Source organism: Somniosus microcephalus, unplaced genomic scaffold, assembly GCF_052327205.1.
Source record: "Somniosus microcephalus isolate GS21.2 unplaced genomic scaffold, FLI_Smic_1.0 unresolved_chr7, whole genome shotgun sequence".
Classification (NCBI taxonomy): Eukaryota; Metazoa; Chordata; class Chondrichthyes; order Squaliformes; family Somniosidae; genus Somniosus; species Somniosus microcephalus.
This window is the reverse complement of record NW_028225185.1, coordinates 4,194,135-4,211,403: the sequence shown is the minus strand read 5'-3', so window position 1 is coordinate 4,211,403 and position 17,269 is coordinate 4,194,135. Positions and strand designations below refer to the sequence as shown.

Here is a 17,269-nt window from a genome sequence, read left to right as displayed (position 1 = left end):
AGAAGGCTGAGGGGGGACCTGATTGAGGTGTACAAAATGATGAGGGGCATAGATAGGGTAGATAGAAAGGAACTTTTCCCCTTTAGTAGAGGGGTCAATAACCAGGGGGCATAGTTTCAAGGTAAGGGGCAGGAGGTTTAGAGGGGATTTGAGGAAAGACTTTTTCACCCAGAGGGTGGTTGGAATCTGGAACTCACTGCCTGAAAGGGTGGTAGAGGCAGGAATCCTCACAACATTCAAGAAGCATTTAGATGAGCACTTGAAATGCCATAGCATGCAAGGCTACGGACCAAGTGCTGGAAAATGGGATTAGAATAGACGGGGCTTGATGGCTGGCGCGGACACGATGGGCCGAAGGGCCTCTTTCTGTGCTGCATGACTCTGACATGCCATGGTTGTGGAAGAGCTACAGAAATGTGAGTCTTTCTCGAGCACGTAATCGAGCGGAAGAGTTGTGTCGATAGCACGAAATGTATTTGCTTAGCCCTCGGATTCAGTGCAGGTATACGATCTAATTATAAAAGGGTCGGACTGGGGGCGTTCCTGGTCATGGACGGGCTCCAACCTGTGGTCACCCCGGATTTTGATTTATATAAACCGCATCACTAATTAAAAATTTTTGTTGCTGAGGCTGAATCGAAACTAATATTCCAGCTGAGGCTAATTGCCGCGTCTGCGGAGTGCAGTCTGAGTGGGCGAGAGTATTTGAGGCCCGAATATACTTATTGATATTCAGAGTGGTGTTCGCTTAAGGGCTCGTTTATCTCATGATATATTTCCCCACATTGGCTTGGAAAAAAATGCCATGTTCTCAAAAGTCAGGATTCTGAGCTTATTTGTAAATCAATATAAGAAGGTCACTAATAAGTCCAATGGGGAATTCAGGAGAAACTACTTTCCCCAGAGAGTGGTGAGAATGTGGAACTCGCTACCACGGGGAGTGGTCGAGGCGAATAGTATCGATGCATTTAAGGGGAAGCAGATTCAGTTATACCCTTCAACAGGCAATTGAGTATATACTCGCTGCTACGGGGGAGGAGAGTGGGTCTAATTGGGTAGCTCGCTTGATCAGCACCCCATCCACCACCTTAAACATTCACTCCCTCCACCACCGGCGCACCGTGGCTGCAGTGTGTACCATCTACAAGATGCACTGCAGCAACTCGCCAAAGCTCCTTCAACAGCACCTTCCAAACCCGCCACCTCTTCCAGCTAGAAGGACAAGGGCAGCAGGCGCACGGGAACACCGCCACCTCCAAGTTCCCCTCCAAGTCACACACACCATCCTGACTTGGAAATATATCAGGCCGTTCCTTCCATCGTTGCTGGGTCAAAATCCTGGAACTCCCTCCCTAACAGCGCTGTGGGAGCACCTTCACCACACGGACTGCAGCGGTTCAAGAAGGCGGCTCACCGCCATCTTCTCGAGGGCAACTAGGGATGGGCAATAAATGCCTGTCTTACCAGCGACGCCCACATCTCGTGAATGAATAATTAAGAAAAAAAAGCCGGCACAGGCCCAGTGGGCCGAATGGCCTCTTTCTGAGCTCCCATGTTTGTATGAGGTAGTGGGGATCAGAATAAATCTGCCTCATGGTTGGGCATCAGAATTGTGCCCTCGTTATCCAGCCAGATTCACACGTGCTCGAACATGTTACACCAAATAAATGTTGCCCATGTCCCGTGAATGAATAATTTTTCTTTAAAAGCTGCTAATTTCAGCAGGCGGACAGGGAATGACACTGCGGGTGGCGTTCAGTGCCGTGGCTAGACGGGTTTGCCGGCGTATTTCCACTAAAATTCACGTCCCGGTGATACTGGCAGCAAAGTAATTTATTTTTCAATTTCATTCATCCTCTAAAACGCTCCCTGGGTCGAGCAGCGTTGCTTCCGGGGAGAGATTAGAGAAACTGAGGGACTTTTCATTAAAGCAAGGAAGGTTAAGTGGCGATCTAACTTTTGATAAAACTAAATGGGGGAAACGCTATTTCCAAAATTCGATAAGCGGCCACCTGCAAGAATGGAGGGAGAGATTAGCAGAGATTTCTTCATACAGAGGCTTGTCGGGATGCAGAAACAGTGGTGGCAGCAGAATATATAACTGCTTGCAAAAGCAGTGGATAAATATTAAAAAAAAAAAAAAAAAACATTTTTCAGGGAGTGGGGACGAAGTGGGATAGCTCGTTCAGAGTGCCGTAGTGAAATGTGGCAGCCGCTTTGCACACAGCGAGGCCCAAGAATGAGTGACCAGGCAATTTGTTCTGATGATGGTTGAGGGACAAATGTTGGGAGATTTCCCCCTGCCCCCCCACCCCCCCCCCCCCCCCCCCCCCGGCTCTACTTCAGACGATCTTTCAGGTCCGCCCGTAACGGGCCTCATCCGAAAGACGGCACCTCCGACAAGCTCGTGCCCCCGCACTCGAAGGGTCGGCCCAGATTAGGCGCTCGAGGCTCAGAGTTGGGCTTGAACCCACGACCCCCTAATTCAGAAGGGAGATTCCGAGCCAAGCTGACGCTCGACACCAAGTTACGTGGTTTGAGGACAGTGTAAGTGGCTTTCTCACTGAATCTTTTTCTCCTCCCTCTGATTTCAGTCCAATGTTGCGGCTTCGAATGCCAAGCTTGCCTTATTTTATGACTGGCTCTTCTTCAATCCAGAAAAGGACAGCATCATGAATATTGGTGAGGGCCCCGTCTAATTATCCACCTTCACTCCTTTTCTTCCCTCCTTCCCCTGGAGGTGTCGGCCCTTCCTGGAGGTTATTCCCATCGGCTCCGCCAACCCTCTGATATCCGGCCCGAACGTCATCCGTAAATCTCCCTCTACACTGTCCCCATCAAACACTCCCAGGGCAGGTACAGCACGGGTTAGATACAGAGTAAAGCTCCCTCTACACTGTCCCATCAAACACTCCCAGGGCAGGTACAGCACGGGTTAGATACAGAGTAAAGCTCCCTCTACACTGTCCCCATCAAACACTCCCAGGGCAGGTACAGCACGGGTTAGATACAGAGTAAAGCTCCCTCTACACTGTCCCATCAAACACTCCCAGGGCAGGTACAGCACGGGGTTAGATACAGAGTAAAGCTCCCTCTACACTGTCCCATCAAACACTCCCGGGGCAGGTACAGCACAGGTTAGATACAGAGTAAAGCTCCCTCTGCACTGTCCCATCAAACACTCCCAGGGCAGGTACAGCACGGGTTAGATACAGAGTAAAGCTCCCTCTACACTGTCCCATCAAACACTCCCGGGGTAGGTACAGCACGGGGTTAGATACAGAGTAAAGCTCCCTCTACACTGTCCCCATCAAACACTCCCAGGGCAGGTACAGCACGGGTTAGATACAGAGTAAAGCTCCCTCTACACTGTCCCAACTAACACTCCCAGGGCAGGTACAGCACAGGGTTAGATACAGAGTAAAGCTCCCGCTACACTGTCCCATCAAACACTCCCAGGGCAGTTACAGCACGGGTTAGATGCAGAGTAAAGCTCCCGCTACACTGTCCCCATCAAACACTCCCAGGGCAGGTACAGCACAGGGTTAGATACAGAGTAAAGCTCCCGTTACACTGTCCCATCAAACACTCCCAGGGCAGTTACAGCACGGGTTAGATACAGAGTAAAGCTCCCTCTACACTGTCCCATCAAACACTCCCAGGGCAGGTACAGCATGGGTTAGATACAGAGTAAAGCTCCCTCTACACTTTCCCATCAAACAATCCCAGGGCAGGTACAGCACGGGTTAGATACAGAGTAAAGCTCCCTCTACACTGTCCCGTGAAACACTCCCAGGGCAGGTACAGCACGTGTTAGATACAGAGTAAAGCTCCCTCTACACTGTCCCATCAAACACTCCCAGGGCAGGTACAGCATGGGTTAGATACAGAGTAAAGCTCCCTCTACACTGTCCCCATCAAACACTCCCAGGGCAGGTACAGCACGGGTTAGATACAGAGTAAAGCTCCCTCTACACTGTCCCATCAAACACTCCCAGGGCAGGTACAGCACGGGTTAGATACAGAGTAAAGCTCCCTCTACACTTTCCCATCAAACAATCCCAGGGCAGGTACAGCACTGGTTAGATACAGAGTAAAGCTCCCTCTACACTGTCCCATCAAACACTCCCAGGGCAGGTACAGCACGGGTTAGATACAGAGTAAAGCTCCCTCTACACTGTCCCATCAAACACTCCCAGGGCAGGTACAGCACAGGGTTAGATACAGAGTAAAGCTCCCTCTACACTGTCCCATCAAACACTCCCAGGGCAGGTACAGCACGGGGTTAGATACAGAGTAAAGCTCCCTCTACACTGTCCCATCAAACCCTCCCAGGGCAGGTACAGCACGGGTTAGATACAGAGTAAAGCTCCCTCTACACTGCCCCATCAAACACTCCCAGGGCAGGTACAGCACGGGTTAGATACAGAGTAAAGCTCCCTCTACACTGTCCCATCAAACACTCCCAGGGCAGGTACAGCACGGGTTAGATACAGAGTAAAGCTCCCTCTACACTGTCCCATCAAACACTCCCAGGGCAGGTACAGCACGGGTTAGATACAGAGTAAAGCTCCCTCTACACTGTCCCGTGAAACACTCCCAGGGCAGGTACAGCACGTGTTAGATACAGAGTAAAGCTCCCTCTACACTGTCCCATCAAACACTCCCAGGGCAGGTACAGCATGGGTTAGATACAGAGTAAAGCTCCCTCTACACTGTCCCCATCAAACACTCACAGGGCAGGTACAGCACGGGTTAGATACAGAGTAAAGCTCCCTCTACACTGGCCCATCAAACACTCCCAGGGCAGGTACAGCACGGGTTTGTTTGACCCAGTGAGTATACTGATGGATTTTTGCCTTCTCTTTCAGAGCCTGCTATTCTTGTAATGCATCATTCCATGAAGCCTCATCCGGCAATTACTGCCACTCTGCTAGACTTCATCTGTCGGGTGAGTGCTACCCACACTTTCCATTAACCCGACCTGCCAACACTACAACTCCCAGGCGTGGGATTTATCGGCTCGAGCTCTATCTCTAGGGCACTGCCTCACACCTAAAAACAGAAACATAATTAAAAGTGGCAAATTCTGTACATCACACAGGCCATGGGGGACGGCCAGGTGGCATTAATATGTGTCCACTCTTTGTCATGTTGTTTCTTTATTCTCTGTCCTTCTCTTCCCTCCCCTCTCTCCCTCTGGCTCTCTCCCTCTGGCTCTCTCCCTCTGGCTCTCTCCCTCTGGCGCTCGCCCTCTGGCTCCCGCCCCCTCTCTCTCTCTCGCCCGCCCTCTCCCTCTCTCTCTCGCCCGCCCTCTCCCTCTCTCTCTCGCCCGCCCTCTCCCTCTCTCTCTCTCTCGCCCGCCCTCTCCCTCTCTCTCTCGCCCGCCCTCTCCCTCTCTCTCTCGCCCGCCCTCTCCCTCTCTCTCTCGCCCGCCCTCTCCCTCTCTCTCTCGCCCGCCCTCTCCCTCTCTCTCTCGCCCGCCCTCTCCCCCTCTCTCTCTCGCCCGCCCTCTCCCTCTCTCTCTCGCCCGCCCTCTCCCTCTCTCTCTCGCCCGCCCTCTCCCTCTCTCTCTCTCGCCCGCCCTCTCCCTCTCTCTCTCTCGCCCGCCCTCTCCCTCTCTCTCTCGCCCGCCCTCTCCCTCTCTCTCTCGCCCGCCCTCTCCCTCTCTCTCTCGCCCGCCCTCTCCCTCTCTCTCTCGCCCGCCCTCTCCCTCTCTCTCTCGCCCGCCCTCTCCCTCTCTCTCTCGCCCGCCCTCTCCCTCTCTCTCTCGCCCGCCCTCTCCCTCTCTCTCTCGCCCGCCCTCCCTCTCTCTCTCGCCCGCCCTCTCCCTCTCTCTCTCGCCCGCCCTCTCCCTCTCTCTCTCGCCCGCCCTCTCCCTCCCTCTCTCTCTCGCCCGCCCTCTCCCTCTCTCTCTCGCCCGCCCTCTCCCTCTCTCGCCCACCCTCTCCCTCTCTCTCTCGCCCGCCCTCTCCCTCTCTCTCTCGCCCGCCCTCTCCCTCTCTCTCTCGCCCGCCCTCTCCCTCTCTCTCTCGCCCGCCCTCTCCCTCCCTCTCTCTCTCGCCCGCCCTCTCCCTCTCTCTCTCGCCCGCCCTCTCCCTCTCTCTCTCGCCCGCCCTCTCTCTCGCCCGCCCTCTCCCTCTCTCTCTCGCCCGCCCTCTCCCTCTCTCTCTCGCCCGCCCTCTCCCCTCTCTCTCTCGCCCGCCCTCTCCCTCTCTCTCGCCCGCCCTCTCCCTCTCTCTCTCGCCCGCCCTCTCCCTCTCTCTCTCGCCCGCCCTCTCCCTCTCTCTCTCGCCCGCCCTCTCCCTCTCTCTCTCGCCCGCCCTCTCCCTCTCTCTCTCGCCCGCCCTCTCTCTCGCCCGCCCTCTCCCTCTCTCTCTCGCCCGCCCTCTCCCTCTCTCGCCCGCCCTCTCCCTCTCTCTCTCGCCCGCCCTCTCCCTCTCTCTCTCGCCCGCCCTCTCCCTCTCTCTCTCGCCCGCCCTCTCCCTCTCTCTCTCGCCCGCCCTCTCCCTCTCTCGCCCGCCCTCTCCCTCTCTCTCGCCCGCCCTCTCCCTCTCTCTCTCGCCCGTCCTCTCCCTCTCTCTCTCTCTCGCCCGTCCTCTCCCTCTCTCTCTCGCCCGCCCTCTCCCTCTCTCTCTCGCCCGCCCTCTCCCTCTCTCTCTCGCCCGCCCTCTCCCTCTCTCTCGCCCGCCCTCTCCCTCTCTCTCTCGCTGCCGGATTTGTTTGATTCCTTGCTGGCAGAGCGGTGTTGACTGGTGCTGGGTGGTTCCTGACTCTGTCGCCTCCTGGTGTCTCCCGCATTCCAGCTGGGAATTTATTGGCACGCACAGGTGTGAGATTGCGATGCTGAGAGAGAGATCCTTTATGATCCGGCTAAGATTCGGGACCACTGATGGCCGTGTATCTCAGTGCAGCAACCTGCCACATTGGCAACGATTTCCAGTCCCCCCTCCTGTCGGCGCTGACTCGCAGTTCCACCGGCAGCAGCTGTGCCGTATCCGTCTTTCGGATGAGACGTTAAACAGTTGTAATGTAGGAAACGCGGGAGCCAATTTGCGCACATCAAGCGCCCACAAACAGCAATGTGATAATGACCGGATAATCTGTTTTAGTGATGTTGGCTGAGTAATAAACCAGGACGCAGGGGAGAATTCCCCCGCTCTTCCTTGAAATATTGACCACGGGATCTTTTACATCGACCTGAGCGGGTAGACGGGGCCTCGGTTTAATGTCTCATCTGAAAGACGGCCCCTCCGACAGTGCAGCACTCCCTCAGTACCGCCCCGCCAACGGTGCGGCGCTCCCTCACTACTGCCCCTCCGACAGTGCGGCGCTCCCTCAGTACCGCCCCTCCGACAGCGCGGCGCTCCCTCAGTACTGCCCCTCCGACAGCGCGGCGCTCCCTCAGTACCACCCCTCCAACAGCGCGGTACTCCCTCAGTACTGCCCCTCCGACAGTGCGGCGCTCCCTCAGTACTGCCCCTCCGACAGTGCGGCGCTCCCTCAGTACTGCCCCCTCCGACAGTGCGGCGCTCCCTCAGTACCGCCCCTCCGACAGCGCGGCGCTCCCTCAGTACCGCCCCTCCGACAGTGCGGCGCTCCCTCAGTACCACCCCTCCGACAGCGCGGCGCTCCCTCAGTACCGCCCCTCCGACAGCGCGGCGCTCCCTCAGTACCGCCCCTCCGACAGCGCGGCGCTCCCTCAGTACCGCCCCTCCGACAGCGCGGCGCTCCCTCAGTACCCGCCCCTCCGACAGTGCGGCGCTCCCTCAGTACCGCCCCTCCGACAGTGCGGCGCTCCCTCAGTACCGCCCCTCCGACAGTGCGGCGCTCCCTCAGTACCGCCCCTCCGACAGTGCGGCGCTCCCTCAGTACCGTTAAATCTGTAGACTGTAATTGTTTAGCCATTGTATATAATATGATGATTAAAGTCGGCTAATTGCACCTCATTTACCTCCGATAGTCGGGTTAATTACAAAAGACTCCCCTCTTAACTGCACAAAAAAATTAAGTCATCCATATTGATGGAAATTTTGCGGTTCACATTCTGACTAGACTGAAGCTACGTGTGCAAGTGAGCAATTGGAAAGCAGACGCTGCACGTTTACCACTGAGCCCTGTTACTTCACGTCGCTTAGAGATCACGGGGGACAAATTCGGTTGCTTTGCGCCTCCCGTTAGTGCCCCGAGGGGGGGCGCGCTAACGGGGCACAAAGCAACTAGCGCCCGGGTGTGGTGCCGTTGATGCCTCCCGCCAAATTCAGCGGGAGGTTAATGGCGGTGGTAGCCAGTAGCGCCCCGCAACGCTGACTCCTCCGGAGATGTCGTCATCGCCCCGCTCGCGCCCCCTGACCTACCGCTGGACGCTACATCTGACAGGGTCGGGGTGGGGGGACGTTTTTGTGGCTGGGGCAGCAATAATTAAAGGGCAGGTGCCAGGCGGGCTTTTTATTTTGGGCCGCCTGCCAGCACCTGCCCCCTCTGGCCTCCTGCTGCGGGGTACTGGCAGCGGTCTGGCCCCCTTGGCCGGCACCCTGCTCCCTGGTGGGCCAGCAGGGCCCCGGTGTGCGCTGTGCAGTGCCCCTCCCCTTTAATCAGGGGAGGAAGGCCTGCAGTACCGCGACGCTACGTGCCAGCGCGTGGCACCGCGATCTTCAATGGGAGCACCCCCCCAAGAGGGATGGGGGAGCGCTTCCAGTAGCGCCCCAAGCAGTAGGCGCGGGGGTACAAACTATTTCGGGGCTCAAAGTTATCGCCCCAAAGGGAGCACGAGTAAATTTCCCCCCCCCCGTGTGTTGGGCCTCCATTTGAATCAAATACACCCAGCCAGTCTTGGGTTGCTAAATTGGATGCATGTTTTACGAGGCAGGCAATCTGACAGAATTGTGTTGAACTGCCCGCTCGGCTGGGGACGGTGTAGGGGTGTCATTGTGTGTTTGCGGATAAGGGTGGGGCGATCTCACTGTGGCCGGGGATGGAGAGAGGACACGCAGTGCTGGGCTATCATTGATACTGGGGGCTGTTTAATGGTCTTCCCCAGGAATACTGCCGCTTGCCCCGTCGCTGTAGCCGCAGGTTGTTTACTGACTCCGAGGCCTCGCTGGGAACCATGAGCTTTGTGAGCAGGCAGTTTGAACCTCTGGTAACAATGCATCGGTTCCTGTTCGTCGCTATAATGCATCGGTTCCATTGCTCTCTGAAATGATGCGATATGTTTCTGGAGATCACTGAACCGTCGACGCTGCAACCACGTACCGGGCTCTCCACCACTAACGCTGTTCTTGTCCCGTCCGGCAGATTATTCCCCACTTTTACCCCCCGTTGGAGTCCCACGTGAGGCAGGGCGTGTTCAACTCGCTCAATCACATCGTGGAAAAGCGAGTACTGGCGTAAGTACAGTCCTGTCTCAGGAGAACTTCAAACAGAAAGCTTTTGTGTTGTGTGCCTCTGCGTGTATCTCTGTCTGCGCGCCCGTGTGTGGGTCTGTGTGCCTGTGCGTGTATCTCTGCGGGTCTGCGCGCCTGTGCGCGCACTTGTACGGGTCTGTGTGCCTCTGCGTGTATCTCTGTCTGCGGGTCTGTGCGCCTGTGCGCGCACTTGTGCGGGTCTGTGTGCCTGTGGGCGCATGTGTGCGGGTCTGTGTGCCTGTGCGCGCACGTGTGCGGGTCTGTGTGCCTGTGCTCGCACGTCTGCGAGTGAGCCTACACGTCCAGGCTGCCACTTCAGTGTCTGGGTGCCAGTGCAATATTGATTGTGTCAGTGATTTCTCGTGATGTGACATTGAGCGACACGTCCTGTGGATTTCTGCCGTTACTGTACGTGCAGCCATTTTTTCGAGTGCCACAATTTTGCCATGAGCAAATCATCCGAAACCCAGGAGTTTTCGGAATCCACTGCCGGTTTCTGAGTGCGATTAGGAGCTGCACTCATTTCAGGAGCCGAAGAGGGAGGGGTGAAATGGGGAGAGGATGGAGGGGGAGAGAGAGATGATTGAAGACCTGCACTGAGAGACATTACCACTGCCACAATATTGTGACTTTTTTACCACAATAAGTGAGTTGCCCAAACTGTAGGGGACCTCTCCATCGAGGCAATACTTTAATGCTGTGTGATCCTCTTAATTTCTCCTCTCACATTGCTCACAGCACCTGTGACAGACCTGGAACCACCAGTGTGTGGGACTGGGGACCCTCTCCAAATGCTGCCACACCTCGGGGGTGCCCCCCTCCCCCCTGCCCTAACTTCAGAAGGGCATTGTCCGCTGCCCAAAGGCTAATCTTGCACAACTGTCAGTGTGCAGTAACTGAGGTAAAAGCAACTTGTGTTTATTCAGCGCCTTTTACCATAGCAAAACGTCCCAAGGCGCTTCACAGGAATGTAAATCAGACACCGAGCCACAGAAGGAGATATTAGGACAGGTGTCCAAAAGCTTGGTCAAAGAGGTCGGTTTTAAGGAGCGTCTTAAAGGAGGAGAGAGAGGCGGAGAGGTTTAGGGAGGGAATTCCAGAGCTCGGGGGCCCAGGCAGCTGAAGGCATGGCCGCCAATGGTGGAGTGATGGAAATCGGAGGATGCTCAAGAGGCCAGAATTGGAGGAGCGCAGAGGTCTCGGAGGGCTGGAGGAGGTTCCAGAGATAGGGAGGGGTGTAGGAGCTGGAGGAGGTTACAGAGATAGGGAGGGGTGTAGGAGCTGGAGGGGGTTACAGAGATAGGGAGGGGTGTAGGGCTGGAGGGGGTTACAGAGATAGGGAGGGGTGTAGGGCTGGAGGGGGTTACAGAGATGGGGAGGGGTGTAGGGGCTGGAGGAGGTTACAGAGATAGGGAGTGGAGGAGGCTACAGAGATAGGGAGTGGAGGAGGCTACAGAGATAGGGAGGGGTGTAAGGGCTGGAGGGGGTTACAGAGGTAGGGAGGGATGTAGGGGCTGGAGGAGGTTACAGAGATAGGGAGGGGTGTAAGGGCTGGAGGAGGTTACAAAGATAGGGAGGGGTGTAGGGGCTGGAGGAGGTTACAGAGATGGGGAGGGGTGTAGGGCTGGAGGAAGTTACAGAGATAGGGAGGGGTGTTGGGGCTGGAGGGGGTTACAGAGGTAGGGAGGGATGTAGGGGCTGGAGGAGGGCAAGGCCGTGGGGGTGATTTGAAATGAGGCTGAGGATTTTAAAACCGAGACATTGCTGGAGCGGGAGCCAATGTAAGTCAGCGAGATTGGGGTGCGGTAGCATAGCGGTTACTGGACTATAACCCAGAGGCCTGGATTAATGATCCGGAGATGCGAGTTCAAATCCCACTACGGGAATTTAAATTCTGTTAATTAATTAGGATCCGGAATAAAAAGCTAGTATGGGGATCACGAAACTTCCCGGATTGTCGTAAAAACCCATCTGGTTCACTAATGTCCTTTAGGATAGGAAATCTATCGTCCTTACCTGGTCTGGCCGGGTATATGTGACTCCAGACCCACAGCAATGTGGTTGATTCTTAACTGCCCTCTGAAATGGCCGAGTGAGTTGTTTCACCACCTTCTCGAGGGCGATTAGGGATGGGCAATAAATGCCGGCCTTGCCAGCGACGCCCACATCCCAGGAACTAATTTGTTATAAAGCGCAGGGGCGGTGATGGGTGAACAGGACTCGGTGCAAATTAGGACACGGGGCCAGCAGAGTTTCGGATGAGCTCAAGTTTACGAAGGGTACAAGGTGGGAGACTGGGCCAGGGGTGAGTGTCGGAATAGCCGAGTCTGGAGGTAACGAGGGCGCACGGATTCAGGGTTTTCAGCAGCAGGTGAGCTGAGGCAGGGGCGGAGTCGGACCATGAAGCGAAGGTGGAAGTAGGCGGTCTTGGTGATGGCGAGGATAGGGAGTCGTAAGCTCAGCTTGGGTCAGATATGACGCCGAGGTCACAAACGGTCTGGTTCAGCCTCGAGCAATGGCCGGGGAGAGGGATGGTGTCGGTGGCTCGGGAAACGGAGTTTGTGGTGGGGACCAAAGACAATGGGCAGCCAGTCAACAAATACAGAAATCCGATGACCATGTGGGTGCCCCTGTGGACTCTCTTGGGGCCTGTGGAACATTAACACCCTAGCCATTACATAAAGGATTACATCGGATATACGGCACAGAATGAGGCCATTCGGCCCAACTAGTCCATGCCGGCGTTTATGCTCCACTCGAGCCTCCTCCCGTCTTTCCTCATCTAACTCTATCAGCGTAAACCTCTATTCCCTTCTCCCTCATGCTTGTCCAGCCTCCCCTTAAATCCATCGATACTATTCGCCTCAACCACTCCCTGTGGTAGTGAGTTCCACATTCTCCCCACTCTCTGGGGAAAGAAGGTTCTCCTGAATTCCCTATTGGATTTCTTGGTGACTATCTTATATTGACGGCCTCTGGTTCTGCTCTTCCCCCACAAGTGGAAACATTCTCTCTGTATCCACTCGATCAAAACCTCTCCTAATTTTAAAGACCTCTATTAGGTCACCCCCCAGCCTTCTGTTTTCAAGAGAAAAGAGACCCAGCCTGTTCATCCTTTCCTGATATGTATACCCTCGCATTTCTGGTATCATCCTTGTAAATCTTCTCTGCACCCTCTCCAGTGCCTCTATATCCTTTTTATAATATGGCGACCAGAACTGCACGCAGTACTCTGAGTGTGGTCTAACCAAGGTTCGATACAGGTTTAGCATCACTTCCCTACTTTTCAATTCTATCCCTCTAGAAATAAACCCTAGTGCTTGTTTTTTTTTATGGCCTTGCTAACCTGTGTCGCAACTTTTAGTGATTTGTGTATTTGTACTCCGAGATCCCTTTGTTCCTCTACCCCACCCAGACTCATGACCTCCCTATTCTTCCTACCAAAATGTAATACCTCCCATTTATCTGTGTTGAACTTCATTTGCCAATGATATGCCCATTCTGCAAGTTTATTCATGTCCTCCTGTAACTTGTTGCAGTCCTCAGTATTGACTATCCACCTCCCCCCCCCCCCCCCAACTTGGTGTCATGCTTGCAGGGGAGCACAGAACTAGGGGCCATAAATCTAAGATAGTCACGAATAAATCCAATTCAGGAGAAATGTCTTTACCCAGAGAGGTGAGAATATGGAACTCGCTCCCGCAGGCCAATAGTGTAGATGTATTTAAGGGGAAACTGGATAAACACATGCAGGAGAAAGGAATAGAAGGACGGGGTGCGATGAAGAGGGGTGGGAGGAGGCTGGTGTGGAGCAGAAACACCGGCACGGAGCCGATGGGCCGAATGGCCTGTTTCTGTGCTGTAAATTCTGTGTAAAGTCGCCTCTCCGCATACAGCCCGAGTTCAGTTCGGAGAAAAAGCAGGAACTGCTGGCAACACTCAGCAGGTCAGGCAGCGTCTGCGGAGAGAGAGAAACAGAGTGCAACGATTCAGCTCGATGAGCTTTGGTCGGAAACAGGAAGACTGCTAGAAGGGAAAAGTCGTCCTCAGTACTTTCAGCTTGGAGCCCAGCTTGCAACCAGAGCTTTCCAGCGATTTGCAGCAAAGAATGGTCACCCTATTCGGGGAAAAAACTGGAAATAGAGAGGGAGAATTGGACAGATATGTGAAGGGGAAAAACTTGCAGGGCTATTGGAGAAAGAGCAGAGGGCAGCGGGATTAATTGGAGAGTGCCGCCAAAGAGCCGGCGCGTGCACGATGGGCCGAATGGCCTCCTTCTGTGCTGTGTCACTCTATGATTCACCTCATTGGCTGTTTGGCAGCTGGATCTTGCTGTGCATTCGATGATCGAAAAGAGCAAATGGTGGAACTGCTCCGCGGGTCTCGGCAGCGTCCCGAGAGAGTAAAGGCAGGGTAACGGTCGTGGCGCGTTCCGATGACTGGGTCTGCACCCGAAACGTTAAACCCACCTCTTCTCTCTCTCTGACCTCGGCGCACCTGCCTAGCTGCTTTCCAACATTTTGGCCGCTCTTGATGTTTTGCAGCAGGGCACCCGTCTGCGGGGAATGTTCCTTTTGAAACGACCTCCTGGTGATGTGTGTCTCTCTCTCGCTGTTCTCAGGCCCTTGGCACCTCTGTTCGACAACCCAAAACTGGACAAAGAGCTGCGCGCCATGATACGGGAAAAGTTTCCGGAGTTTTGTAGTTCGCCCTCGCCGCCAGTGGAAGGTAATTGACCCCCTCTAAGAGAAAAGCATTTCTCAATCTCTGGACGTCCCAAAGAGCTTTACAGCCAATGAAGTACTTTCTGAAGTGTGGTCACTGTTGTAATGTGGGAAACGCGGCAGACAGTTTGCGCACAGCAAGCTCCCACAAACAGCAATGTGATAATGACCAGATCATCTGTTTTAGTGATGTTGGTTGAGGGATAAATATTGACCCCAGGACACCGGGGAGAACTCCCCTGCTCTTCTTTGAAATAGTGGCTGTGGGATCTTTTAGGGCCAGACGGGGCCTCGGTTTAAAGTCTCAACAGAAAGATGGCACCTCCGACAGTGCGGCGCTCCCTCAGTACTGTCCCTCCGACAGTGCGGCGCTCCCTCAGTGGCGCTCCCTCAGTACCGCCCCTCCGACAGTGCGGCGCTCCCTCAGTACCGCCCCTCCGACAGTGCGGCGCTCCCTCAGTACCGCCCCTCCGACAGTGCGGCGCTCCCTCAGTACCGCCCCTCCGACAGTGCAGCGCTCCCTCAGTACCGCCCCTCCGACAGTGCGGCGCTCCCTCAGTACCGCCCCTCCGACGGTGCGGCGCTCCCTCAGTACCGCCCCTCCGACAGTGCGGCGCTCCCTCAGTACCGCCCCTCCGACAGTGCGGCATCCCTCAGTACCGCCCCTCCGACAGTGCGGCATCCCTCAGTACCGCCCCTCCGACAGTGCGGCGCTCCCTCAGTACTGCCCCTCCGACAGTGCGGCGCTCCCTCAGTACTGCCCCTCCGACAGTGCGGCGCTCCCTCAGTACCGCCCCTCCGACAGTGCGGCGCTCCCTCAGTACCGCCCCTCCGACAGTGCGGCGCTCCCTCAGTACCGCCATTCCGACAGTGCGGCGCTCCCTCAGCACCGCCCCTCCGACAGTGCGGCACTCCCTCAGTACCGCCCCTCCGACAGTGCGGCGCTCCCTCAGTACCGCCCTTCCGACAGTGCGGCGCTCCCTCAGTACCGCCCCTCCGACAGTGCGGCGCTCCCTCAGCACCGCCCCTCCGACAGTGCGGCACTCCCTCAGTACCGCCCCTCCGACAGTGCGGCGCTCCCTCAGCACCGCCCCTCCGACAGTGCGGCGCTCCCTCAGTACCGCCCTTCCGACAGTGCGGCGCTCCCTCAGTACTGCCCCTCCGACAGTGCGGCGCTCCCTCAGTACCGCCCTTCCGACAGTGCGGCGCTCCCTCAGTACCGCCCCTCCGACAGTGCGGCGCTCCCTCAGTACCGCCATTCCGACAGTGCGGCGCTCCCTCAGCACCGCCCCTCCGACAGTGCGGCGCTCCCTCAGCACCGCCCCTCCGACAGTGCGGCACTCCCTCAGTACCGCCCCTCCGACAGTGCGGCGCTCCCTCAGTACCGCCCCTCCGACAGTGCGGCGCTCCCTCAGTACCGCCATTCCGACAGTGCGGCGCTCCCTCAGCACCGCCCCTCCGACAGTGCGGCGCTCCCTCTGTACCGCCCCTCCGACAGTGCGGCGCTCCCTCAGTACCGCCCTTCCGACAGTGCGGCGCTCCCTCAGCACCGCCCCTCCGACAGTGCGGCGCTCCCTCAGTACCGCCCCTCCGACAGTGCGGCGCTCCCTCAGTACCGCCCCTCCGACAGTGCGGCGCTCCCTCAGTACCGCCCCTCCGACAGTGCGGCGCTCCCTCAGTACCGCCCCTCCGACAGTGCGGCGCTCCCTCAGTACCGCCCCTCCGACAGTGCGGCGCTCCCTCAGTACCGCCCCTCCGACATGTGCGGCGCTCCCTCAGTACCGCCCCTCCGACAGTGCGGTGCTCCCTCAGTACCGCCCCTCCGACAGTGCGGCGCTCCCTCAGTACCGCCCCCCCGACAGTGTTGGCCTGGATTTTGTCTCCGGAGTGGGAGTTAAACCCACGACCTTCTGACTCAGAGGCAAGAGTGCCACCCACTGAACCGTGGCCGACAGCTTCGTGTTGCCTGGATTCCGACAGGCTCCCTCGCCGGTCTTGGCAAGGAATGCAGCCACTTCGAGGGGAACAAGAGCTCAAACCATTAGGAAATTTGCTGCCGCGTTTCCGACATTACAGCAGTGACCACACATCAGAAGCCCGTCATTGGCAGCTGAGCGCTTTGAGACGTCCTAAGGTCGTGAAAACCGCAGTGGAAATGCAAATCTTTCTAACGCCAGGAACATTGGAGAGGCGAGAGACCATTAGCCAGCAATAGAAATGCTTCCGCTCTCCCTGTAGCTATGAGAGCGATTTAATTGTGGGTTTCATGTGTAATAGCCGGTCTTGTAATCTAGGACACTGCCATTATGTGTTCTTTTAATTTGACTATAGATACCCAGGCAGATTTATTACCACCCAGATGAAGCCCTTTCTGTTGCTGTCGTGTTTGCCTGCCAAACCTCGTCTGTCTGTGCATCATTTGGCATTTGGAATTGAAGTGTTTGTTTCTCCTCCTCCTCCTCCTGGTTTCGTCCCTTTTGAGTTCATCGCTAAGCTCTTTCGAGAAAGCCTAGCGGGAATGCAAGCTGGTGTTTCTGTTTTTTTAAATAACGACTGTTCCTTGTGGATGGAAAGGGAAAAAGAAAAATCAAATTAAAAAACCTTTGAGCTGGGCGTCGTAAAGGTTCCGTCCGGGTCTCTCGCTGGCCCTGACCCTCGGAAGCTGCACTGTGGCACCAGTGAGAAGGTCCATTTCTCCCGTTTCTCCCCCCCCCCCCCCCTTATTCCTCCCCCATGGTTTTCCCGAAGGAGTCACTTGTCAGTCAACCTCCTTCCTCTTACGGTTCACAACGGCACGCTTTTCTCCAGCGCCTCAACACCTCAGGATGGCCCCGAAACTCTTCACAGCCAATGAAGTACTTTTTGAAGTGTAGTCACTGTTGTAATGTAGGAAACGCGGCAGCCAATTTGCGCACAGCAAGCTCCCACTAACAGCGACGTGATAATGACCAGATCGTCTGTTGTTTTTTTAGTGATGTTGATTTGAGGGATAAATATAAATTAAGGATAAAGTGCAGGACTCCCCTGCTCTTCGAAATAATGCTATGGGATCTCTTACGTCCACCCGACAGAGCAGATGGCACCTCCGACAGTGCAGCGCTCCCTCGGTACCCGCCCCCCTCCGACAGTGCGCCGCTC

General features: G+C 56.0%; 1 protein-coding gene across 1 annotated transcript in view; it reads left to right on the top strand.

Annotated features, from left to right (window-relative positions):
* The window catches only part of ints3 (integrator complex subunit 3), a 153,543-nt gene that overhangs the window by 65,076 nt on the left and 71,198 nt on the right, over window positions 1–17,269 (top strand). Inside the window, exons 11-14 of the mRNA XM_085978245.1 lie at window positions 2,595–2,682; window positions 4,872–4,951; window positions 9,298–9,389; window positions 14,029–14,135. Coding sequence (XP_085834371.1) covers window positions 2,595–2,682; window positions 4,872–4,951; window positions 9,298–9,389; window positions 14,029–14,135 — 367 coding nt within the window. The remainder of the gene's footprint in view (window positions 1–2,594; window positions 2,683–4,871; window positions 4,952–9,297; window positions 9,390–14,028; window positions 14,136–17,269) is intronic.